The 26587-nt window shown below is 41.3% G+C and overlaps 2 protein-coding genes across 5 annotated transcripts in view; one reads left to right on the top strand and one right to left on the bottom strand.

Moving 5' to 3' along the window:
* aadac (arylacetamide deacetylase) overlaps positions 1-26587 on the bottom strand; it is a 78124-nt gene that overhangs the window by 21264 nt on the left and 30273 nt on the right. Inside the window, exon 1 of one of the 3 annotated variants that reach the window (XM_044202015.1) lies at positions 9876-10009. The exons of 1 other annotated variant lie outside the window; for it this stretch is intronic. The gene's annotated coding sequence lies outside the window, so the exon portion shown is untranslated. Of the gene's footprint in view, positions 1-9875; positions 10010-26587 lie in introns of those variants that run through there. One more of the 3 variants, XM_044202013.1, reaches the window with a different exon arrangement.
* Positions 9146-25713, top strand: igsf10 (immunoglobulin superfamily, member 10). Of its 2 annotated transcripts, none has more exons than XM_044202001.1 (10): positions 9146-9336; positions 9823-10048; positions 12008-12137; positions 12516-12906; positions 13463-14230; positions 14462-16348; positions 16466-18118; positions 18695-19598; positions 21092-21458; positions 21536-25713. In XM_044202001.1, exons 1-10 carry the CDS (start codon positions 9255-9257, stop codon positions 23084-23086), a joined length of 7959 nt encoding a protein of 2652 aa, XP_044057936.1. In that variant the 5' UTR covers positions 9146-9254; the 3' UTR covers positions 23087-25713. The 2 variants fall into 2 exon arrangements, with proteins under 2 accessions (XP_044057936.1, XP_044057937.1); XM_044202002.1 differs by having other exon boundaries at positions 9201-9336; positions 9771-10048.

Here is a 26587-nt window from a genome sequence, read left to right as displayed (position 1 = left end):
TATTATAAAGAGTACGGTCTATGTGTGTCATGGTGGGCCACAGAGCCCCCCCGGTCCAGCTGCCTCGAAGCCGGCACCATTTCAGGATTCCCCGACACCGGCGCCAAGGTCTGTTGTCCAGTTGCCGGCCCCATGTCATGCTGTCACGCCTCCTCCAGTCGCTGCTGGATCGCAGCAGCTCCTTGCTTCAGTCTCTGCTGGTTCGCAGCAGCCCCTTGCTCCCGTCGCTGCTGGTTCGCAGCAGCCCCTTGCTCCCAAGCTGGCTCCAGGCCCGGCTGCCTCGCAGCAGCCCCTTGCTCCCAAGCCGGCTCCCTGTCCCGAGACCCAGTCGCCGGCTCCAGGCCCAGCCGCATCTGCACCATGCCTTGATGTCCCACCAGTTCCAGGTCCAGCCGCCTCGTCGCTGGCTCCCGGCCCTGTCGCCTCACCACCCTGCCTTGATGTTCCGCTGTCGCCGGCTACACGCCCTGGTGTCTAGTCGCCGGCTCCCTGTCCTGACGTCTTGTTGCCAGTCCCCGGCCCCGCTGCACTGCCATTGGTCCCTGAGTGGATGGGCAGGCCTCCAGAAAGGGTCAGTCCTCGCCATCGACCTCCAGAGACTCTCGGTGTTCGCCGCCGGCCTCCTGGAGGGTTCAGTGTCTGCCGCTGGCCTCCAGAGACTCTCGGTCTTCGCCGCTGGCCTCCTGGAGGGTTCAGCGTCCGCCACCGGCCTCCAGAAGGGTTATGTCCTCGCCGCCGACCTCCAGAAGGATTCCAGCCTCCAGAAGGTTTCAGCATTCGCCGCCAGCCTCCAGAAGGGTTCAGCGTCCACCGCCGGGCTCTGGAAGGGTTATGTCTTCGTCGCTGGCCTTCTGTGCCTCTCAGTGTCCGTCGCCGGCCTCCAGAAGGGTTCCGTCTTTGTCGCCGGCCTCCAGAAGGGCTCAGTGTTCGCCATCAGCCTCCTGTGACTCTCAGTGTTCGTCGCCGGCCTCCAGAAGGGTTCCGTCTTCGTCGCCGGCCTCCAGAAGGGCTCAGTGTTTGCCATCAGCCTCCTGTGACTCTCAGTCTCAGTCTACCGTCCTCTGTCTGGCCTTTGGATGGTGTCAGTCTCCATCACGGACCTCAGAAGATCAGCTCCGAGGTCCCCAGCTCCGCACCTGTCCAGCTCCCGGGCCGTCCGCCCGATGCCCCCAGCTCCGCATCTGTCCAGCCCCCGGGCCGTCCGCCCGAGGTTCCCCGTTCACCTCACGTCCAGCTCCCAGGCCGTCTGCCCGAGGTCCTCAGTCCGGCACACGTCCACTTGGTCCTGGTAGTTCTGGTTTAGCCAGTGTACTGACTATATTTATGCATTCTGTAGAGTTGTGCAAAGTTGCCTAAACATTAAAAGGCTGACAGTAATAAGAATAGATCACCATGTGCATCTGCATTAAACCAAAAATTATAAACCTATTAACAAAAAGCAAGTTTTTCTTAGTGCATCGTGCGAATGTGAGTATAAATTCCACAAACTCACAAAAATTTAAATCTTGAGCACTTACAGCAATTACAATATAATACGCTTCTCAGGTTTACAGGTAGAACAGGTACACCTTGCAAGGTAAATTGATAGTTTAGCAACGCATACCGGGAAAAAAGTATTGTTTACATCTTTCTGTGTTGTTTAAAGCAGCAAATTGAATTCATGAGAAACTACAGAATGGCATCTAATTTGACACCAGTTGAGATAAACATATCATGCAGTTCAAATGGCTGTTGACAGGCCGCAGTATTATTATTAATGCCAGCCAGCGGTAACAAATTCATTGACTGATAAAGGTGGAACTAATTTAAACAGCCATGAGAGTTACTGACATAAATGTTTATCACAGCTTCAAATTAAATATTTCAAATAAAGTACATGTTTAGTTAACCATCAAGATCCATCAGCTTTCAATCCCATGTGTAAACACAGTGCTGTGACATCATTGGCAGTTTTCTAATGTTCAAATTTTATTTCATCATTGGCAACAATACATTTCTCAATACAATGTATTTCTGCAGAATTTAATCAACATAGTCCAGTTCTATTCCCTGTTGCTTTAACAATATTGTTTGTTTCAATCAATATATGCATGTAGAAGAAGAACACATAACAAATGTCTGGACAGATAAATACACATTCGCGCACAAGTACACACACATACACAAACAAATTAATCCACTGACTGCTGGTTTCAGTTCGAGTTGCAGACTCAGAAAACAGTTAGGATTGGTTGGGTAAGGGATATTAGAAATTAGAAACATGACAAAGTTCAGCAGATCTTCAGCACTCTCCTCAGAGATCAACTAACTCAATTCACCCCTGCACAGTGTAGCAAAAGCTTGAAAATTCTGGAGAACAAAAAGCAAAAGACGTTGATAACTGAAGCCAGTGACAAATTCAAACAGAGCCAGAGTTTTGCCAAAGCCGTATAGAAACATGGGAGGAGAGGGAACTGAGTGGAAATAAATTATTTTTTTCGTTATCACTCTAGTTTTTTCTAACCTGTGTTTATTCATGTAGCCAAAATCCAACCATCTGGTTTTGTTTTGTCTTAGTCTTGAAGACTAAACTACGCAATACTCACTGACCCTCAAACACTCACATTACAGTCATTACAATGAGAATATCCTGCTGATCTCAGAGCTGGGAAACAAAGATCCATCATAAACCCGCTCAGAATCTCCAGCATTTGCTCCCTATCATGAGCATCCTCCATGTAGCCAAAACTCTTTTCACCATCACTGTGATTTACATGCTCACTGACACAGATGACAGTCTGTAACATGTTCGTAAATCAGCGATGACTAGGTCAATGCCAAACAGCCATGTGGATTTTAAGGGCTCCAATAATATTTCTAACTATGGCTCATCAGAAAGCCCTCAGTTAGACATAAGCTGTAAAAGTTTATCCATACATTGCATGCACTGCAGCACCATGGCTCATAAATCCCTGATTTGTGAGTCCATCATAAAAAATAAGACTCATACAGTGAATAAAAATTTAAAAAAGTGAAGTACACATGAAAACCATGTGATACACGGTAATCCTGCAGTGATGTATTTATCAATGAAGCAATGGATACGCATGAAAACTCGAGATACTGGCTAATGAATAGATCAATAGTTTTAATCGATCAAGCAAACACTACAATGTATGTATTTCTTGTGAGAAAGTTATTTTGGAAATGAACTTGTTCTCACATACCCAAAACACAAATAGAGCATAATAAAGCGTTGGAATGTGTTTGACAAGTTCACTTTACTTGAATGTCTCTGGCCTACAGTCAAAGGCTCAAAGACACACAGAGACACACACAAATATACAGTGCACACTGAGAGAACACACACACATCACTTTCCATATATTGTATATCCTCACATGTATGAACACATAAACACATGTGATCATGCATGCGCATATACACACACACACACATTCACAAGAAGAATAAGAATGTGTTGACTGTTACAGACTATTTATGTCAGTAGGTGTCATGTTTCTTAAAGGTGTCACAGCACGTCCATGCACAAACACATTTGAAGTCTTGGTATTCAGGGTGCCAAGAAGTTGATAAATGTCAAGGGAAATTTTAGTCAGTTTAGTAAAGACATAACCTTTGATTCAAAAGTTAAACAAAATTGCAGCCCTCAGCATTACAATTACTGTCGCTTGCTCATGGTGGGATTTGTTGGGTCTCTGTAAATAATATTATAAAGAGTAAGGTCTAGACCTGCTCTGTATGAATAGTGCAGTGAGATAACTTATGTTATGAATTGGCACTATATAAATAAAATTAAAAACACAGAATTGAAAAATTGCAATAACTCAACCAAGATTGATTGACAGGGGTTTTGACAAACAGACAACGCTAGACTACAATATATCTAGGTTATTACTGTAATTATATATGTGGATATATAAATTGCTATGTAGCTGCTTATTAATTCTACTTGAGCCATTAATATACACATTTGAAACAAAATGCCATAAATTATGCATTTTTTTACAACTAGGACATGGTTTTTAAACTACTCCTTTCCTGCAAAATGGTCATAGCAATCCAGTTTGTAACAAGAAGTGAAGCATTAAGAACCTTTACTAGATTCTTTGAAAATCTGTTACGCTGTAGACCTGTTAGGAGCAACTGGTATATATCTCAATTTGATGTAGATGTGGAACTTATTCAAACTAAACAAGTGAGGCATTAAATAGACCAGCTCACACACTAACAGAAGGCCTTGTCCACAAAAGTCATCACACATGGTTCTGATCATAGCATGAAGTCAACTGAGAGCAGAGGCTTAAGCTCTCTAACTAAAGGTCAGTGTTGTACAGATAGAGGTCCGGGGGCAGGCTGTCTAGGAGTTAGAGATGCTCACAAATAACCAGACAATTGTTACTTTGATCACCAACTGACCAGCTCACTGGTAACTGGGGACTGCAAGTAGTGCAAGACAAATAATTTACTATTTGAACAGTAATGATTTTGCACTTACCTATCAAAGCATTTTTAAATCAAACTGAAGATCACTTTCTCTGTTTGAAAGTATTTCAACTACTGTAGAGGGATTATTATATCTGCAAGGGTAAATCATTTATGTATTTAAAAATCATTTAACTTTGCACATAAGTAATTTGTTGTGAAATAAGTTCTTAATCATTATCTGATACAAGGATGCAATCACAAATTTGGAACATGGAAAAGTAATATGACTGATTTTTGGTTGTCAAGAAATAACATGGGGCATATGTTTTTGAACTGAGTAATAAAAAAAGAATGATCCTTTGTAAACAAAGCCAATGCTGCTGTTGAGGTACCTTTAATCAAGCCACTTAACTTAAAATGCTCCAGAAACCAAATTCCAGTGACCTTGTTTAATGTGGTAAGACGTCATCTTATCATCAATCTTGGCACCTGGTCTATCAGCATAAACTGCATTAATAGTGGTGTAAGAAAAGTTCAACAAAACAAGATAAGAAAAAATACAAGTACACAACATATCTGACTGAGCTAGATATATTCTGAGCTGCTGTAGCCTTGTCAGACCATGCCATGTCATGACCCTAAAAGGGCAAAGGTCACATCAGACTCAAGACAGACAGCTGTTAACATGTGTGACTAATATTACATTGATCAGACGTGTCAAGAGAACTGGGCTCCTTTTCATCAGTATTGTTGAGAGTCTATGAAACCTGAGTCAGAGCGTGTGCAGGAGTGAAGTCACAGAAATGAATTCCAGGAACTGGATTCACAATACACAAACTCACACACACACTACTCTACAGTACTACAAACACAGACTGTATTTAATTTCATTACAAACATAAACACATTCCATACTTTTTTGTGTCATCAAGAGTCATTACATCAATTTAGGACTTCATACAATCCCTACGGACATCGAGGATCTGCAGCCACATTACTGATTTGTGACACATGGCCACGACCACAAACAAGACACTAGTGTTCCACTACTAGTCCATACTGGTAGTATGTTAGTCTACTATAACTATAGCTAGACTACTGAAAAGAGACACACCACATGTAACAACTATTTCCTGTCTTGACAGTCAGAGAGGAGCACACATTGAACATCTCAATAAATAAAGAAGACAACACATCAAACGAACATTGTTACATGTCTCTCTACCAAAATAGAGAGTGACATCCATCAAAAACAGTTGACTTTGCTAATCTATGCTGCAATTTGGGCAGAAAAGGTAAATAAACAGAGGAAAAACCCTAATTTTGGATGAGGCAGTGGATGGACAGCTCCCAGCCCATGCTGGTCTGGAATGGTCGACTGAACAGTTGAGAAACCAAATTGTAACAGCCAGAGCTGATCCTGCTGGCCATTTCTGCATTTTTCATGGTACAAGGACCATCAAAGTAAAGAAACAAACTTCCTGGCAATCTGCCCACAAATTGCTGGCCTATGTCTGCTTGGTTTGCATTTTGTAATCCCTCCCTTTCTCAAACTACCCAAATATGGGCTTACAAAAAGAATAAATATTCCCTCCCCTTCCTCCCCTTATGTACCATATATACAAAGTCACTTTGATGCTTATGCTTCTCTATCCAAACAATGAAAGAGGTCATCTCTGTTTACCACTTTGTGAAACATGCTGCTAGAGACATTACACCTACAATGTTTAGACGCATAAACTACAATGACATTTAAATTCAGAAACTTTTTTTTTTAATCAAAAGAGCCACAGCACCATTTCAAATTAAACTTTAACTATGAGCCAGCTGATATACAAGGAAATCAGTTTCTACTGTAAATTACAAATACCTGTAATATGTGTCTAATGAGAGATATTAAGAAATGCGATATTACTGTAACACAAAAAAAACAGATGAACATAACATGTGCTGAATTATTAAGAGAGAACACGAGGAGAACATGTCAAGGATGTTGAAAGAGCGTCTCATGTAAGGTGATATTTTTTCCAAACCACACTACTCCTGTCATTCACCTCCCACAGAGGTGGGCCCCCAGTCATAACTGAGCAGTGAGTGCAAGGAGCTGAGGCCAATGCTGTATGTGTCTACAGATTCCTCAGAGCCTACCAGCTAGCTGTGACTTTTAACAGTCGACTCGTTCCTCCACACTCCCTTTAGCCCACACTGAGAGTAGAGAGAAGAAGACAGCAATATCAGTTTATCATTTCCCGCTGTCAGACAGTCAGTGAGGGGATAAACTGTGTATGCAAACATAAGGAATTTCCTTAAGTCAAGAAACATGCTGCAGAATCAAAGCCATTAAAACACCACCAGGAATCCCTGGTGCATACATTTTAAGTATTGTAGCTTGAAGAATAATACAGCTGCTCTGGTGGTACTCAATCATCTGGAGTAAATTAAAGCCAAAGGGAAACAGTTTCTTTGGCAAGAAAAACAATGGCCTAGAATCAACTTTGTGATCAGCAGAATCACAAACAAACAAATCATATTGTACTGGCCACATAGCTGCACATTCAAACACACACACTCACAAAACCTGTTGCAAGCTTTGCTCTTCCCATCATCTCCTCTCCTAAACCCTCTAAGCCTCTTGTCACTGCAATTCGCATTCTCTAAGAGGTTGACTCTTCAGTTATAATGATGACTTGGTTCAAGACATAATTAACTCTACTATGTGCCTTCCTAGAAGAAAAATGCTGGTCTGTTAGCAGATTAATTCCACTTTAATTAGGGTTTAGAAATAGGCATGAAATCCTACATAATTTAATTAAGTCTTGTTTGTATCAAGATTATCTTGGAAGGAGGAGAATAGAGAATCACTAACACCAACTGTTATAAAAGTTGGTAAGTGAGTCATGTGTGTGGCTGTCAACAAGCCTGGGAGAAACCTCTGACTATATAGGATTAGGCTAATAGTCATTCCTCATCAATCAAGCGTAACACTTGTCTTACCCGCACAATGACTATTGAATTACACTTCATTTACAGTAACAGCTAGAGCAAACCAATTATACTTCTTGGTTTCTGGGTGAGAAACAATATATCGAAGCAAAAATTCTGATGTAGTCGTTAGTGAGGAAGAGAAGAGAAGAGTTGTTGTTGTCTACATGTGTTAGTGTGTTGTCCAGATGTTCAAGTAAACAACATTGATGACACAAGCAATGGAACATACCAACCTTGCCTGTGACCTGAAGTAATTGATGAAAGGGATTCCCATAAACCCTCATTCCATGCAAATTACTAGTCCACTAACACATTTGAAATTAAGTTATCTGATCACTTTGCTTATTCCTCTGTGGTTTGAATATGACTGAAAGGTTATACTGTAGTCATTAACAGTCTTCTGTGTAACTAAAGACTGCACATTCTAAAAATCTCCCCTCTGCAAATGTGCAATTGTGTATGTGTGTGTGTGGTTGTGAGTCTCTGCATTAGTGTCCAAAGTGTGTGTATGTTTGTTGATGTTTAACAGTGTGGATGTGGGATGAGGTGAACCAGCAGCTTTGTGAGAGGGAAATACATGTAGTATTTGGGAGGCAAAACACACATTGTATGATTTAAAGAAAGCTTGTGGCAGTTGTGGTTTAATGGGTTCTGTATCATGAGTACTGTTTACAAGTGAATGACTCAAAAATGTCGATGGCGACAGTCAGTGAGTCACCCACAAATAGACGACATACAAACTTAAAGCTGGAGGCTATATTATTTTATCTAAAAATGTTGGAAAATACGTCTAATTTAAAAAGGTACATTCACTGATAATGCCAAGAGACTAAATTTTGGGATTTGGGCTGCTATATGTACCTTTAAAGTTTTTTTTTTTTTTTCAGATTTCCAGCTGTGAATGCACCATTATTTATACAATTTAAAGTCTCGGATGTAAAAGTCAGAAAAAGTCAGACATGTGTATTTGATACAGTTACTGTACATACTACTATCAGCAGAATGTGAAGGAAAAGTCTACACCTCTAAATATGCTGATTTGTGGGCACAGAGGGACTCTTGGAATTCAACAAAACAAGAATTGGATTTTGGAAAAAGACAAAAAGAAACTAACCCCCACATGCCTGGAATGATGGTTGGCTTGTGGTTTTTATCAGAAGCAAAATACACAAATAAAAAAAAAAAATTTAAATGGCCCATTTGATGGGAGAGAAGAAAGTAAAATGCTTATGGAGCTAATCTGTAACACATTTGTCCTTGACCATCTGACTGAATGGTGCTTTCATCTGACAGAGGGTTTACCCAAGAGTCTGTGGTGCAGACAAGCTTGGGGCACTTGTCATAGCATGTCCAAATTTAATCATGTACTATTTATTATTATAATAGAGAGCCAAGATCAAGCAGAAATCTGAAAATTATTCAGGCGCTATATCTAATAAATCACATCAGGGAAGCATTTAGACTCTTCCTCTAAACTGTGCTTCTGTGCAAAGCAATTTGATGACCTACTTCTAAAACTTCTTCAGTAAGTCAGATATTATCGTCTTGGCAGCATTTAATAATTCCACTCTTGTCCTCAGCAATTCAGTTGAGGAAGGTTTTTGTTTTTGATGGCGTTTAACAGTCTATCAGATGCGTGGTATTTCCAGCAGACCACTTCCCTGAGTATTTCATAGTTGCAGTTACACCAGGATTACATTACAGCAGATTACAGGAGGGGCGAAGGAGACCAGTGTGTGCGCTCAGCTGCAGGCGCTCTCACAGAAATGACTCCCGTCCCTCTGCGCCTCAGACACAGTGGACTCATCTGAGGAATCAAAGTGGAGAACTACTGAAACTGAATGTGGACCTTTTACTCTTTCATCAGGGTTTTTACATTCCTAAAAGTGCAGCAGTTCCGTTTTCTACAGCTGTTGAAGTGCGGTGAGAGAAACTGTAGATCTTTTTTTTCTGGGGTAAAATACGTTTTCTGCTAGTTATTACTATTATATATATATAAATATTGTGAATATTTATCAACTAAGATTTTGCGTGTAATATTTTTCTACGTTTGACTTTATTACCATCCTAATTATGTGTGCTCTTGTCGAAATGATTCTCCTCTTTCCATAATGCCTATAAACAATAATATATAAATAGACAAATAATTACGAATACGAGTTGTATAAGGCTGAGTGATGCAAATTCCGTTTTAGGCTAAATAGAAAAAGATGTTGCACCAATGTTGCCTTCATCCACTTTATCCGATAATCCAACTTTTTATGACTTTGTAGTTCTATCTATCTATCTAGCTATCTATCTATCATTGTTATTCCTATTCGGAACAATGCTTCAACACGGTGTTCCTCTCTCACCAGGTGGGTTTCATTTATGCTTCAGGACAAAGTCTAGTCCCCTTTGTCGTTGCAGCTGAAGCCCCATCCCCGTGCACAATGAGTGTGTGTGCCTGCAGCGCTTCATACCTGTGGAGGTGGCTGCTGAAGGCTCTGCTTTTCTTGGCTGCTGTGCTGCCGACGAGCGGTGACTGCCCCAAATCATGCGCCTGCTATGTTCCCACTGAAGTGCACTGCACCTTCAGATACCTGACCGCAATACCTGACCACATCCAGCCAGCTGTGGAAAGAATTAACCTCGGGTGAGATTTTGCTTGCTTTCCACCTTTTAGCAGATTGGAGAACTGCAGATACTCTGGGGGAAGAATAGTTTTATTGATTGATTTAGACCAGACTGTAACCAATGTTGGCTACCGCCTTCCAGGGTTCAAACCAACATAAGCTATGCACAATCACTGGTAGTAAAAGAAGAAAAATAAATAAAATAATAAATGAAGGTATTTTTGTATTTTGTTCATTTACCATTAACAGTAACTTTAGCTAACGTTAGCATACCTTAAATGTGATTTTTGGACGTTAACAAGAAAACGTTAGCTCAGGCTAAAACAATAATGTGGGAACATTAGCAAAGATCAGCTATAGCTAATAGCTATCTTAACTAGCTAACCTAGAAACTTTTTAGCTATATGCAAATTTTACAACAACTAACGTTACCAACTTGCTCTTCAGTTCTGGATTCTCAGCTTCTGAAAACGGATGCAGTGAAATCAGCCCCCTGGTTGACTTCCCTTCGCCAAGGAAGAGCTAAAGTCCCGCCCTATCCTGTAGCTACTGGCAAGCTTCTGTGCTATTAGCCTCTCAGAAATCTGAAACATAGTGCTGGAGTTTTGTGTCTGTTTCAACTGAGTGTGAATGAACATAAAAATAAATATTCTGACACCCTGCTGTGGGGCTGTCCTCAAGATAAACGTTTAGTTAAATTACCTTACTATACCTTGCCTGATGGTGGTAAAGGAAGTGTGCTATTAAGTTTGTTGCTTGCTGCCTCAGGACCAGACCAGAATATAACATTTTCACTGCAGATATTTTGACATGTCATGGCAGGATTGGCCATTATTAATAACATTAATAATTCCATTCCTAATGCCATTAGGAGTGCCATTTCCAAGGCCCTGCTATTGTGCATGTTAGCTCAGTGGCATGACCTACTGGGACACACAGAACCACCATTAACATTATTTGTAACACATGTGCTTTTTTTGCCACGACAAGTCAAAATGTCTGCCATGAAAAACAAGACCGGAAGTGAAAGACTCACACTCCCTTCTTCACAGAAATGAAGCACATTTTGGTATGATTGCACCTACAGGACTGTGTGGCCGTGTAGTGTACAGTCTGTGCCTGATACCCATCTCTTGTTACCTGTTAGGGAGGGAAAACTTGGACCATTAATTTTTATTAGTACATTAACTGTGGTGACCTTGCATGATTCCCAACATAGCCCCACTGAAAGTTAAACCTGAGGAGAGGTCTAATCAGCCAGTTCAACTCAAAACACCTATGTGGGAGTGCAGGACCTTTAACTGATGTATCTCCATGCTTCAAACCAAATTCTCTTAAGGATGCTGGAAAAAAAATCTGTTGTGTTTACTGTGTCTTCCAACAAAAGTGATAAAAAACAAAACTATAAGGATTTTTCATTAAGATACTATTATAATTACTAGTTGATATTGGATATTGTCTCATCCTTAGTCACAAAAAACATTAATATTTTCTAATTTCCTGTCAAAGGGAGTGAAGATTAAAATTACAAATTGCTTAGCTGGAATGAGTAACAAATATCAAACCCAGCACTCATACTCTACGTGTCAACATTAAAGGCAATACACACCTATGATTCACCTACACAGGTGTTTTCACTTATTTGTCTGACAAGACATATTCTCATGACTGTATGGATATGTACAGACTGTACTTAATTGACATCTCCCAAACTCTGTTCACCTGTTAGGGCAGGATGACTTAAACTTATTCATGTTTCTTAAGAACATGCATTATGGTGACATCATGAATCATTTACCAGCATAGCCCACTCATCTTCAACCTGAGCAGAGGTCAAATCCAGAAGAATAATTGAAAACACTTGTGTGGGTGTGCAGGGCTTTAAATGAGACTGTTTTCATTGTTCATTCACTTCCATAAAATACTACTGTATGTGGTACATTTGAACTGATAAGTCTCTTTCATTTCTCTGCTTTTAGGTACAACAGTATAACTGTCTTGAGAGAAAATGATCTTTCAGGACTTGAGAATTTAGAGCTCTTGATGCTGCATAGCAACACTATCCACAGTATTAAAGACAGAGCCTTCCAAGACCTCAAGTCCTTACAGGTAAAATCTTATTTTGGAATACAAATTCACTGCACTGGAATATAAAAAGCACATAGTAGCGTGACAAGCCTGTCAGCATCCTATGGTTTAGTTCAATGCTTGTACGTGAGGACAAGCTTCACAAAGAGAGCATTATTGTGCAGCTTTTATAGTGGATTGCATTATATTCCACTTTTATTCATTTTATATAAAGGATGCTTTCCAATAACTGATGGCTTGCACTTTTCCAGACTAAATAAATTATTTTCAAATTTTACTACTGTATTGATAATTTTTCATGGTATCTCTCAATAACGTGCTGTTGTATGTTAACATAATAGTCTTAAGTCATACAAGACATTGTTTTGACAAACATCTCTTACAATCATGCTCTTCCAGGTTCTGAAGATGTCCTTTAATAAAGTAAAGAAAATCAACAAAGAGACGTTCAAAGGCCTGGACAGTCTGCTGAGACTCCACATGGACCACAACCACATTGAGTTCATCAGCCCAGAGGCTTTCTATGGCCTAACCAACCTACAGTTGGTCCATCTTGAGGGTAACCACCTCCAGCAACTCCACCCAGACACATTCATCACACTGAGACACAGCCAGGTGTTCAAGGTGTCCTCAGTAAGAAACATCCACCTGTCAGACAACCTCCTCACCACTCTGCCTGCAGATATTTTCTCAGGCTGCAGCCGGTTAGAGAACCTCTTCCTTCATGGCAACCCATGGATATGTGATTGCCGTATGAAGTGGTTCTCAGTGTGGGCACAGAGGAACACAGGTGAGGAGTGCGTGTTTGCTTTGGAAGAGTGTGGAAGCATTTAGAGAGGTGTAAAGTTGTAGCATGTTAACAAGGGAAGAGAACCCCTTCTTTCTTAATGAAGGAATATTTCTTAATCTAAACTTAATCTATTAAAGTTGCTAACTGCATTAGTACTTTAATAGGTTATTCTACTCAGACTTTTAAAGTGGTATGTTTTTTCTCCTGCAAACTAATAATGCATGGGATTGTATCCAAAGCATGAAAGACATATCCAAGGGAAACTATAAATCTTTGCAGAGACATCACTGGAGGCAGAGATCATATCTTCTTCTCATCATGAGGGCTACAGAAAATACCAAAGACACAGAAGAACAAAAGTTATACATTTTATTCATGACTTGGCTAATGTAAAAACTTATAAATTACAATTCTGTATGGTGATGATTGTCTTTTCTGGTTCACAAGTTTTGCTGATCAGTTTTGGTTTGGCTGGCCCATAATGTGGAAACTGTTAATGTTCTTCTCTTACATGCAACCAACTAAACACTACACCACTTGATTTAAATATTTCCAGGGGTGCTGAAATGCAAGCGAGACAGGAGATATCCGAGAGGCCAGCTGTGTCCTGTTTGTGAAAATCCTGCCCCTTACCACAACGGACCTCTGTCCCTTCTCCCCAGTGATGCCTTCACTTGTACCAAACCCTGGATCCAACCTCATCTAAAGCAGAAAAACATCAGCCTGGATGAGGGGGACTTTACTCCAGTTTCCCCCAAGGACTTCATTGCCCCATTAGGCTCCATACATATAAACCTGACTGACCAGTTTCACAGTGATGCCAGTCTATCCTGCACTGTCCAGAGGCCCTCTACTTTTGAGAACCTGAAACAAACCTTGGAGGAGGAGGAGGGAAACAATGTCACCATGATTACCGCTGGCATAATTACATATTTGGTGTGTAACATTGACTATGAACATATACAGCAGCTCTGGCAGATCCTGGCCACCTACAGTGACTCTCCCATGAGACTGGAGAGAGGCTTAATGCTGTCCAGAAGCCCAGAAATGGTGTACCGGTATAATCAGATGAAAACAAAGGTGGGAGAGGAAGGAATTCACACAAACATTGAGGCTGACATTAAAGCTTCCCCTGCATGGTTGATGCAGGGAGAAGTGAACTTTCAGCTTGACCGCACTACTACCACTTTCTCTACTCTGCACATTAAGTACCAGTCTGTGGTCAACTTACGTGTGGAAAACACATCACCTAAGAGGGACCGCTATTCCTGGACCATGATCAAGCGAGATAATCAAACCAAGACTGAGTACACTGTACTTACAGGTGGGAGTTAGAGATTAATGCTTAATAAATTATCTGATAGGTGATAGGACCTTCACTTCAGTCTACATCTACCTTTAATTAAATTCTTAACTGATGCATAAACATCTTCTGAGCATTTCAATTGCCAAAACAGGGAGCATTGTAAATATAAATGTCAGAACTCAAAAGACAAAAAATATCTTGAAAGCAATAATTACTGTAATAAAATATTTATTTTGTTTTATAACATAGGTGGTATGGCACAGTTGAACTGTCAAATCCAGGGTGAGCCAAAGCCTTTGTTGGAGTGGATTTTACCTGACGGAAGTAAGGTCAGAGCTCCTTACTCCAGTGAGGACAGGAGAATCATAATCACTGCTGAAGGGAAGCTCACGCTACGGGTTGCAGATGCCTCCGACACAGGCCTCTACCGGTGCATTGCCACAAACTACCTGGATGCAGATATCCTCATCTTTCGAGTGACAGTTCTGTCCCCTGATGTGGAAGAAGTGGAGGTCAACGGTGTCCAATTCTCACGGCAACTGGGTGAAAATCTGGTTTTTGACTGTAGCTCCACAGGGAGTCCTGAGGCCTCGGTCCAGTGGATACTCCCTGACCACTCAGTACTGGACAAGTCTCATGGGAACAGGAAAGTGTATGAGAATGGAACCTTGCTGATCCAGGGTCTCACAGCGAGGGACAGAGGGTTTTATAGGTGTCTGGTTGCTAATCACCTGGGAGTTGACCTGCTCGTGTCTCAGGTGACCGTGACTGAAGAAAGATCTAAGACAGTAACATTTTTGAACAATGAGGGATCAGGGATGGAAATGGAGGACAAGGTTGACCCTAGTTTGACTGAAAACACAGTCATCCTAAATGAGATCCCCTCTTCCAGTCCCTCTGACAGAACTAGTCAGGAATCCAGAACCATCACCTCAGATCGGCCTTACCCCAGACACAGGTCACAGGGTAGAGGAGGAGCTGGAGATAGACTGGGACAGAAAGAGAGGAGGGGGCCAGTCAGCAACAGACGCATCTGGAGTAGTAGGGTCTTTGGTAAAGCTTCCAGGAAAGTGGACCCAAAGAAATTTGCTGAATTTATGAAAAAGGCTCGAGATGGCTCAAGAATGAAAACTGACACAGAGAAAGAAAGTGTAAAATATGAAGACTCAAACATTGGTCTTTCTGGTTATGGTGAAATTGGCTCTGGTGAGGATCATAATGAAGATCATCTCATCATTGTGCCAAGGATAGTCAAACCAACTACAGATAATCCACAGAAAGGTAGAACATTTGGGCAAGAGAACAGGCAGCCTGACACTATAATATCCACACAAACAGGTCAGGGTAGTAATGTAGTAACAGGGGCACATCAAACTGTTGGCATGGAAACCACAGTCAGCAATCACATTGATTTAAGTCAAGTGACAGAAAATACAAACACACCAACAACAGAGTCATACATGCAGTCAGATTCTACACCAAACAAGTCCACATTCATACATAATCCAAAAGAAAGGAGTGAAAGTCAGAATGATGCAGTTACAACTTATAACACAATTTCACACAACACAGGCCTTTCTAATTTTGGTGAGACCACTGAATTTTATGCCCTGGAAAAAACTACAAACAGGCACCCAGTCACTCTCCAACTTACTGTGACAGACACGACCCAAGAAACTCAGCTCCAGTTCTCAGGCGAACAACCAGCAGAGCCAGAGACATCCACTGGGGCGGCGCTCTCATTTACCACAGACCCTAATGTCACTCCAATGAGGGATGGCCCAGGCCCAGTGGAGCTAGTCGTTCACACATCCACAGACCCAGAAAGCCAGACGACTTTCACAGCCATCACCACCACAGAGAGACAGCAAGATGAGATAACCTTCCACACCACCCAAACAATCAAATCCCCACGCCTGCCTGCAGGATCCACCATCATCTCCCAGCAGCAGATCCATATCATCCCACACAAGAGCAGCAGAGGAGGGGGGCGCAGGAGGACCTTCCAAGGCCGCAGGAGGATCATTAAACCCAACAGGATCACTGACATACAGTCCCTCATCAATAAACTTAAACAACCCTCAGTGAAGAAGGAAGGGAATGCCACAGTGCCATATAGAATTGAACTGACCACAGGTAAGCAACCTTGTTTTGTAAGCAAACAGCCATTGTTAAATGTTTTGCTTCATTGTTCAGTGTGTTCTTCTTTCTTTATTCTGTGCATCTGTGTTTCCTTTTCCTTTGTTCCCTTAGACTCTGACTGTGATGAAGACAAAAAGAAGACAGCACCCACTGATCTGCAGTTGGTCACACCAACAGGTTCCTCCAGTTCATCTTTACACAGAACAGAGAGACCTGCCTCAACACAGAAACCTGCAGCTTCGAACACAAACGATTACATAACTTCAAATGCCCCCTTCACCCATAACGAGTCTAGGCCAGAGGTTTCCAGTGGCTACATAACCTCTGCTGATGCCCCTGAGTTTGACCCTACATTCGATCCATTTTTTACCACAAATAAAGAACCGTCAATCTCCACCGCGGCTACTACAACTACAACTGCCTCTAAGGTTATTCGTGGAAGAATTCCGTGGAACAGGCTGTTTGGAGGCAGAGAAAGAGAAAAGATACTGGACAGGCTAAGGAGGCCATTTATCACCCAAAAAACCTCAACTACAGCTCAAACTACAACAGTGACCCTAACCACAACTCCTGCTGCTATGCCCACCACCACCGCAAACTCACTGACTGAACCTGAGACTCTGTCTCCATCCAGACACACAGGGAACAAAGAGGGCTCATTAGATGATGACTATGGAGATTTGTCCTCTCCAGATTTTGAGTTCACAACATCGGGACCCAGCTTTCACCATCTAACTACTACCAACCCATCCTATTACTCCAAGTCTGCCACCACTGCTGAAATACCACCAGAATCACAGACTCTACCTTCCCCACCCACTGTCAAACCACCTTTAAGGGAAAATCCTGATGAAACCATATCATCTGGGTCTGGGGGACTACCTGATAATTGGTATGTAATCAGACAGAAACCTGGTGGGACAAGAGGACGGCAAGGACGGAGGAGGAGGCCCTTTAGGGGCAGGAGACCCTTCAAGAAACCTGCAATCATTAAATTACACTCTGCTACCACAACTGAGGCTTTAACTACAGTGGTAACAACTATGGAAACTACAATGGAGACAACCTCACTACCACAACGAGCTGTTTCACTCTACAAGCCCCTGAACACACCATCTAGGAAAGAAGATAGAACCGCAATAGCTGTTTCCACTGACCAAACGTCAAAGGAGGAGACTGACTTATATGAGAAATTTGACTGGAGCACATCTAGCAGTTTACCAGCCTATACTACAACCAAGATACCTTTGATCCCCTCAACCACATTAACCCCCACTACCACATTCATGCCAACTACCACAAAAGGGCCTTACACAACAGCTCGGACCAGAGTCCAGAGTAACATCAGACCGCCAACACAGAGGAACAATAGTCACACCACTCGTAGACCGCCAATGAGGAGAATCAGACCAACTGTGCAGAGCAGTGATGCCAGAGACAATGCAGATAAACACTTTACCTTTGACACAATGACCATCCTTACAGCTGAGCAAGGATACACCAACAGCCCTGCCCCATACAACAACATAGAAACACACAATGCCATCTCTAGTGTTTATAATTATGTCACTGGCAATGAAGTTACAAGTGCCAATATTGCTGGCTCTGAACCCACTACAAAGGTTATGACAACAAAACCTAAGATAGTTGGGGGCAATGCAGCCAGCTTTACCGTGTTATCCAACTCAGATGCTTTCCTGCCTTGTGAGGCTGTTGGAAACCCTCAGCCAGCCATAACCTGGAAACGCTTCTCCTCAAGCACAGGTATAAAAACAATTTCAGTAATTGTTATCATTTAGAAAAACAAAACATTTAGAAAAGGTTCAGGTGTTGGGTAAAAGTATTTTTAAAGCCACATGAAAACATTCTTCATTATTTTCAGGCGCAGCTGTATATCTAGGAATGGTAATGCTAAGTAAATGAAAATCAGTGAGGCAACTAATATTGTTCAGATTTCAGAGAGCACCATGTTGATTGTTTAAGTTGACAAAGGGGTCCCGAAATACTGTATTTGGTCATGACATTGTCATAAAGAAATTGTGTATACTCCTTGTCTGTTTTATTATGAACTTATGGTGTTTATTGTGTTTATATGGCATTTTTAAAAACATAGCAACTACTCAAACAAAAACACTGAGAAAACATCAAAAAGAACAAAATAAACAATACAAATGGTAATAAAGAAAATTAAAATCACAATAGGAGAGGAAGTGAGTTTTAAGAAGTAACCTAAAGTAACACTACAGTTGATGTTTTTTCAGTAGTTTTGAATTTGTATTTGTTTGAGTAATGTATATTGCTTTTGGATGATGTTATGTATTCTCTTTCTCTCTCCTTCAGGAAGCACCGTTACCATTATGGGGAGGATGGGCAAGTTTGAGGTGTTGAGCAATGGCACGCTGTTGATCCAGAATGCCAACATTAGGGACCGTGGCCAGTACCTCTGTCTAGCTGAGAATGATCATGGATCAGATAAACTTCTTGTTACCCTCTCTGTGGTGGCCTACCCCTCACGCATCCTGGAGCCAAAAATGCGTGAGATAAAGTCTCATGCAGGAAACACTGTGGAGATGAAATGTAATGCAGAGGGTCGGCCCACACCCATGATATCCTGGATCCTGGCCAACCGAACCCAGGTCAGGGGTCAAAACATACAGAAGGGAAGGGTATCAGTATCTGCTGAAGGGACTCTGGTCATTGAGCAGGTGTCTGTTTATGACAGAGGTCATTACAAATGCATCGCCAGTAACCCAGCTGGAGCTGATACTGCTACAGTCCGACTGCAGGTGGTGGCAGCTCCCCCAGGCATCGTGGAGGAGAAACGGCAGCAGGTGAAAGCTGGTGTAAGCAACAACTTGTGGCTACCCTGTACTGGCCAAGGCAGCCCTCAGCCTACTATTCACTGGGTCATCCATGACGGGTCAATGGTACGATCTAACAGACCTATCAGTACCACGCGGATATCAGTGTATGTGAATGGAACCCTACACATTAAGGATGTAACTCCAGCAGACAGCGGGAAATATGAATGTATTGCAACCAGCTCTACTGGCTCAGAGAGAAGGGTGGTGACTCTAACAGTAGAGAGGCAGGAGTCTGCACCTCAAATAGTAGAAACATCCCAGCGCATGACAGAGATGTTCTTTGGGGACCAGCTGAGACTAAACTGCTTAGCTACAGGAGATCCTAAACCCAGGATCATCTGGAGGCTGCCCTCTAAAGCTGTGGTGGACCAGTGGCACAGGTAAAAATGCCTTGATCAGTGGCAGTAATGCACAGAAGAAAAATGGTAGCATAGCAAATGGTAGCATTATTAGCGAACTTATCAGTAAAAGCTCAAACAGACATTTTGGACAAAATAGATAAAACATTTCTTAACAGTTTTATGGCTGTGCAGAACTTGCTAAAATAAATGTTATTGTTTTCAGAAGAGTCTACTTCTTCACTTTAGAATTTAGTAATAAGTCTCCATTCATGCACTAAGCACCTAAAGTCTAGGAATTTGCAAATCTAACTTTAATTGGAAACAGGCACACTTGGACAACAGCTGAGCTCTTCAGCACAGCTTGAGGATACTCAAGTCTTAAGGGATCATTCTCTGTGAAATATTTCTGCTTTCATCTTAAAATGTTAGTCAAAGGTTTCTGTATGTCCTCATTTTTGGTTTCCTGCATTGACCATTTGGGTTATCCACCTAAAGTACAGAATAATCAAGGCAGTGTTTTATGTGATTGTTACTCATCCCATACATTTTGGAATCAGAGATAGCTTTTCCATACTGGGTTATGGCTAATCAGAATGAAAACATACAATACATACAATGATTAAAGCCTCAATGAGAAAAAAGAAGGAACTTGGAAGGCACAATAGCTCACTCAGATCTGAGGGAATTTCATCTTCATTTTATTGAATTTTGGTCTCATGAAAATGCAACACCATTAGGCTATAAGTGTATCTGTAAACAATTTGTATGGCCTCCCTCTATGCATGCAACATCAGAGAAAAAGCAGCTGAGGAAGCTGCGTTTTCAAGAAACACATGACAATGCAGTGCTAGTGATTTTCAATTAATTGCCAAGGCCTTGGCTCGGCTTACTGGTCAGTTCATAAAATCTTTAGTCTCTTCAACCTCCCTGTTGAATTTTTGTACATGTTTTTTTTGGTATAAGTATTCAATTTAGTTTTCTGCTGTTAGTGTTCATTTTGAGCTATTTGAACATTTCTTTGCAACCACAATGTTCTCATTAGTGTTTTCTTTTATGTTGTTGTTTTCATGGCCCTTTATTTTAATGCAGTAATATAAAAATTATTCACTGTTATTATGGACATGACTGTGATGTGTGAAAGCACAAGACACAGTTTTTGTAGAATGATTAAGAATGTAAATTTACTGAATTCAGTTTTTCTCAAAGTAATGTACAGTACATACATTATAAAACAACTTGTTTCTTCCTCTTAGAGTGCACAGCAAAATTCATGCCATCAGGCCAGTATTATTCAAGATAAGTTGGTGACAACACAAACAGATAGATACTATATACACTATATGAACTCCTCGGTGGATATATTACCATAAGTTCTTGCATAGCTCTTAAAAAGCATAGCCCACCGGGTGGGTATATGTGTTATTTGTCCTTGTCCTGCACTATAGTAAATGCTGCTCCATGGTATTTAATCAGGCTTTATTGTCCTCCCCAAATGCTAAGTCTCTCTAATTTTCTGTCATGTATTTCTGCAGGATGGGCAGCAGAATTCAGGTCCTGGATAATGGTACTCTTATTGTTAGCAGTGTGAGTGATAAAGATGCTGGAGACTATCTCTGTGTGGCACGAAACAAAATTGGTGATGATCTCCAACTCATGAGGGTCAGTGTGTCAATGAAGCCAGCCAAGATAGAGCCTAAGCTCTATGGAAAGAAGCAGGTACCGTATGGTAATGACTTTAAAGTCGACTGTAAAGCCTCAGGAGCACCAAAGCCAGAGATCTCCTGGGGTCTACCAGATGGTACAGTGGTCAACAGCGCTCTTCAGTCTGATGCCAGCAGTGGAGGAGGACGAGCAAGGCGCTATACTCTTTTTGACAATGGAACGCTCTACCTAAACCAGGTATGCAATGTCATCTTCATCCATGAAACATAAAAATCTTTTGAAAAGATTTACATCATTGTGTCATGCTTCCCCAGGTTGGTATGTCAGAGGAAGGGGACTACACCTGCTATGCGGAGAACCAGGTGGGCAAGGATGAGATGCATGTACATATCAGCGTGGTGACCGCTGCCCCCAGGATACGTCCACCCAGCCAGACCTATGCCAGGGTGACGCCTGGAGGGAACATCCGCTTTGACTGTGAAGCACTTGGGGAACCCAAACCCAAGATCCTGTGGATGCTCCCCACCAACGATGTAATTGCAGCATCTAATGAACGTTACCTAATGCATGTCAATGGCTCTCTGGATATCAGGGATGTGAAACTTATCAATGCTGGGGAGTATGTTTGTATAGCTCGCAACCCTGCTGGAGAAAATAGAAAAGTCTACAAGCTCGATATAGATGGGAATCCACCAGTGATCAATGGCTACCGGCAAAACAGGACTGTAATCAAAGATGTAGCTGCTAAATTTTCCAGGAAATTAATAGACTGTAAGGCTGAGGGTGATCCCACTCCTAGTATCACTTGGATTATGCCTGATAACATCTTTCTGACAGCACCATACTTTGGCAGCAGGATTAAGGTCCACCATAATGGGACATTAGAGTTTCGTAACGTGCGGCCAACTGATACAGCAGAGTTTATTTGCATGGCGAGAAATGACGGTGGCGAGGCAGTAATGGTAGTGCAGCTGGAGGTGACCAGTATGCTCCGAAGGCCGATCTTCAAGAACCCCTTCAACGAACGTATTGTGTCTCAGATTGGGAAAACCACAGTTCTGAACTGCTCTGCTGATGGACACCCAATGCCAGAGATCATTTGGACTTTGCCTAATGGAACACAGTTTACTGGTGAACTTGACCATGGCTCTCACCACCACCTAGGTAATGATGGGACTTTAGTAATCTACAACCCTCGCAAAGAGGATGCTGGGAAGTACCGCTGTGGTGCCAGGAATTCCATGGGCTACATAGAGAAGCTAATAATTTTGGATGTTGGGCAGAAGCCTTACATCCTGACAAGGCCTAAGGGCATCATACGCAGTGTGTCTGGAGAACCTCTCTTCCTTCACTGTCTATCTGATGGAAGTCCCAGACCCAGAATCTACTGGACCATTCCCAGTGGCCACACTCTTACTCTGCCTCAAGTCCTCGGGCGCTACCAGTTACTAGTGAATGGTACTTTGGTTATTCACGATACCACTCTCAACGACAGAGGGAACTACATCTGCAGAGCTCGGAACAATGCTGGGGAGGCTGTGCTCACTGTCCCTGTTATTATCATCGCCTACCCTCCACGGATTACAACAGGACCACCTCCTAGTGTGAAGGCAGTGACCGGGACACCTATTCAGCTCAACTGTGCCGCCATTGGGATGCCCAAGCCAGAGATCACCTGGGAGCTGCCTGATCATTCAGTTCTGTCAGCGGCAGAACAGGGTCGGCCTATGGGTAGCGAACTGCTCCACCCTCAGGGCACACTTATCATTCAGAGGCCCACAGCCTCAGACTCTGGCACATATAAGTGCCTGGCCAAGAATCACCTGGGTACAGACTCAAAGGCCACATATGTATACGTACTGTGAGAAAAAGACAAGACTGAGGGAGGACAGTGGTATATCCAAATGTAACCATTAACAGACACACAGTCACTTGTGTCTGGGAGGTACGGTACATGTTTTCTCACATGCAGATTTGTGAGGACCACGGCTTGTGGAATTTTATTAATAAAGTGACAAATGTGGATTAAAAAAATAAACAGAGCACAAGAAGAGAAGGGAAAAAATGTTTTTTAACTAGAAAACCCAGCCTGGAGCTAGAAAGTTGTTATTGGAACTTTGGAACTGGGGGTCTGGAAATTCATAGGTGGTTCTCATTTGGGGTGGTTCTCATGGGAGCCAGTGAGTAGAGTCAAACCACAAGTGATTTCTCTGACCAGGCGTTGCTGGCCGCACATAGGATACTATTACAGCACATACAGACATTCTATACAGAGAGGGATAAAAAAAAATTGTGCAGAAGATTGAAAGAAAGAAAAAAAGGTCCCCAAGAGGGTTTTAATTCCCTTTAGATATTGGCCAAAAGCTGTTGCTGTCAAGACGTGTTGCTTTGTGCTTTAACAGCAAATGAAAAAAACAGCAGGCAGAGTATATAGTAAAATATCTTTCAAGAGCAATTTATAAAAATTGGAAGAAAATAGGTTTATTCAAAAAATATATGAGGCTTCTTTTACACTGGATGCATATCTGCATGGACAGGGCAGTGCTTTCATACCAGAATTACGTCAGATTTCTTTATTATACTTTTTATATTTTGATGACAGTTTAAAGCAGATTTCTTTATGTCTATCAGCAGTGAAGTTCATTGGTCAAAACATGCAAAAACTATCAGTCTATTGTGTTGTACACAAGAATTTATAGTAATGTTATACATTATGCTAATCTGTAATGATACAGTATGTATATCTATTTGTAGTATCTACTTTATCAAAGTATGGGAGAACAAATTTAATTAAAAAGTAAAGCTGGTTCATGTCTTTTTAATGTTTTTATTGTACTATTTGGTACACCAAAATCTTTTAAATGAGACATGTATTATGTTTATTAAATACATTATTTCACTGTTGAAGGTACACAGAATTGGCTGTTAGTACCAGTAGGCTATTATGATGCTGTTGCAATGAAGGTCATTAGAATTATCCAGTTGTACCTCACCCTACAGGAGGAGGTCATGGGTCTGGCTGCAGTAGAAATCTGCCAGACACACAGTTTTAACTCTCCAGCTGTGAAAATAGTTCTTCACCCAGGTCGTCAAAGAGCAACCCACAGGGCAGCCTTTGATTTTAGTTTGTAATTGTGTGCTGATTTTACTGCCCTCCTGCAAATTAAACTGAGAGATGAAGGAGGATGTTGAGACAGAAAAGGGGAACAAAGTCATATATTTTTAAAATGTGAATGTGAATCTGTATGTAATTAATTTGATGTAATATTTCTGTTTCCAAAGTTATAATCTAAGAAAGGATAGAACTATATTACATGCAACACAAAAAGTTAAATGAATAATTGTGAATTCATGTCCTTGAGAGATGGTAAGATTGAGATGGTCTACTATATAGTGATGGTTGCTCTCTAACCACACTTCTTTGGCGACTGTCTGCAGAGTTACATTCTTTTTTTTGTGTTCCTAAAGAAATGGTTTCAAGTAATTTCTAAGGGTATTAAGACAAATACCCTATGCCTTAAGGACAACAACTGGAAACAATTTCTCATTAAATTGCACCAATTGTAAACAGCCTATAATGAAGCACATTTAAAATAGGCTAAAACGTCCTTTTTGCAAGGTCTCATAAATAATTCTGTGACTTGTACTGAGGTATGTTTTTTTATACTAATCAGGAAAACAAGAGAGAAAACTGAAAAACTACATAGGATAAAGGAATTGATTCTGTTTCCCATAAGATAAAATTGTAGGATACATGTTTAAATCCACTACAATGTGACTGGGGTAGAGACTTAAATTCGTAAATTCTGTAAGTATTTTCTATTTTCTATTCGTAGCTATTGGCCATATCATAAAACTTCTCTAATAAGGTCTTTCCTACAGTCTTTTCTTGGTGTTTTAAACACAACCATTAAACAGGACGTAATTAATTTACACTGGCTTCCGATACCTAACAGCTGCATTTTAATGGACACTCAAAAAATGGTTTGTCCTCAAGTGGGTGTGTTCCAATAAATCAATTTTTGAGATCTCAGAAAAAACACATTTTTCCAAAGTTTAGAGCCAGTCTGTGATATGACCCAGGCAGATATGAGGAAAGAGGGAATTGTCTTCCATAAACTTCGGAATGCAGGCTACTTGCTCCATGATTTGGGAGAAAACTGCTTGCATATGTGAGCACGGTGACAATCAAACACAAATTAAACTAGTTAAGTGATGTCTTTAAAAACTACCACATATTTTATGTGTCACTCTTCAATGTGAGAGTTAGATAGTTCATCATTCGCACCATGTGCCCTCTGTGGATGGTGAAAAGTTTATTTGTTCAGTTCTGGTTTTGCGGTTCATGTTTGGAGAATGATGGGAGTTTACCTTCCACTGACTTGGATATTTATGAGGATTTTAAAACATGTGATTTTCCCATTTGCTCCTTTCCTCATGGGTGTTTCAGGTAGTCTAATACATACTATTTTAAAATATGTTTTTATAAGAAGCTACTGAAAGGAGCAGTGTGTGGTTTTTTGCGTCTGTGTGAATTTCACCTTTACCAGGTCAAATATACTGTACCTCTGAACCCAACTTCTGGTCACATAACAGCTGTTGAGGTGAGACATGTCAACATGAAGAGTTGCACTACCAGTACCATTTCACAAAATGAATAAACGAAACCTGTTTTTACTCTAGATGAGGTAGGTAAAAGTATGGCCGCTCCTTGGCCACCTCGAAGATTGTGGAAAAATGGAACAAATCTGCACAGAATCAAATGGCTTCTTGCTGGGAAGACTGTCCTCATTACCCCACAGTCCACTTTCTCCAAGAGACTCACAGTACACACAAGTTCAGTTATATTTCCTGGAAGCAAATCATTGATTTTTCACAATTATCTACCTCTACTTTTTTATCTACCATCATACTACTTAATATTAGAACACCAAGACTGCACTTCAACATAGTCTCTAAAGTATGGCCAAATTCCAGGGAATATTCAACAATAGATGCTTTGTTCAACTAGTAGCTCCTACCTCTAGTGTTCACCATGTTTCTATCCATCAGCAAGGCTGTCCATCTCAACTCCAGGAAACAGTGGGAGGCCAGATCTGCTCAGTCATTCAATAAGTCAGTGATTCTACTCAAAGATATCCTTCTCAGCTATTTCTATATAAGTCTATCTAGTGTATATTTCCTGTCTAGCATTTAATGTGTTTAGTGTACCTGGATTTTCATTGTATACATGGTATACGTTTTATACAGCAAAGCTGATACTGGATTTTTGAGGCTGATACTGATATTGAGGGAGAAGGAGAGTGAATTTTGGTGTTTAGAAACATGACTCCAAATCAACGCTAATAATGCTCCATAACTGCTGG

This window comes from Siniperca chuatsi, linkage group LG7 (genome assembly GCF_020085105.1).
Source record: "Siniperca chuatsi isolate FFG_IHB_CAS linkage group LG7, ASM2008510v1, whole genome shotgun sequence".
Classification (NCBI taxonomy): Eukaryota; Metazoa; Chordata; class Actinopteri; order Centrarchiformes; family Sinipercidae; genus Siniperca; species Siniperca chuatsi.
This window is presented reverse-complemented; position numbering and strand designations above follow the sequence as displayed.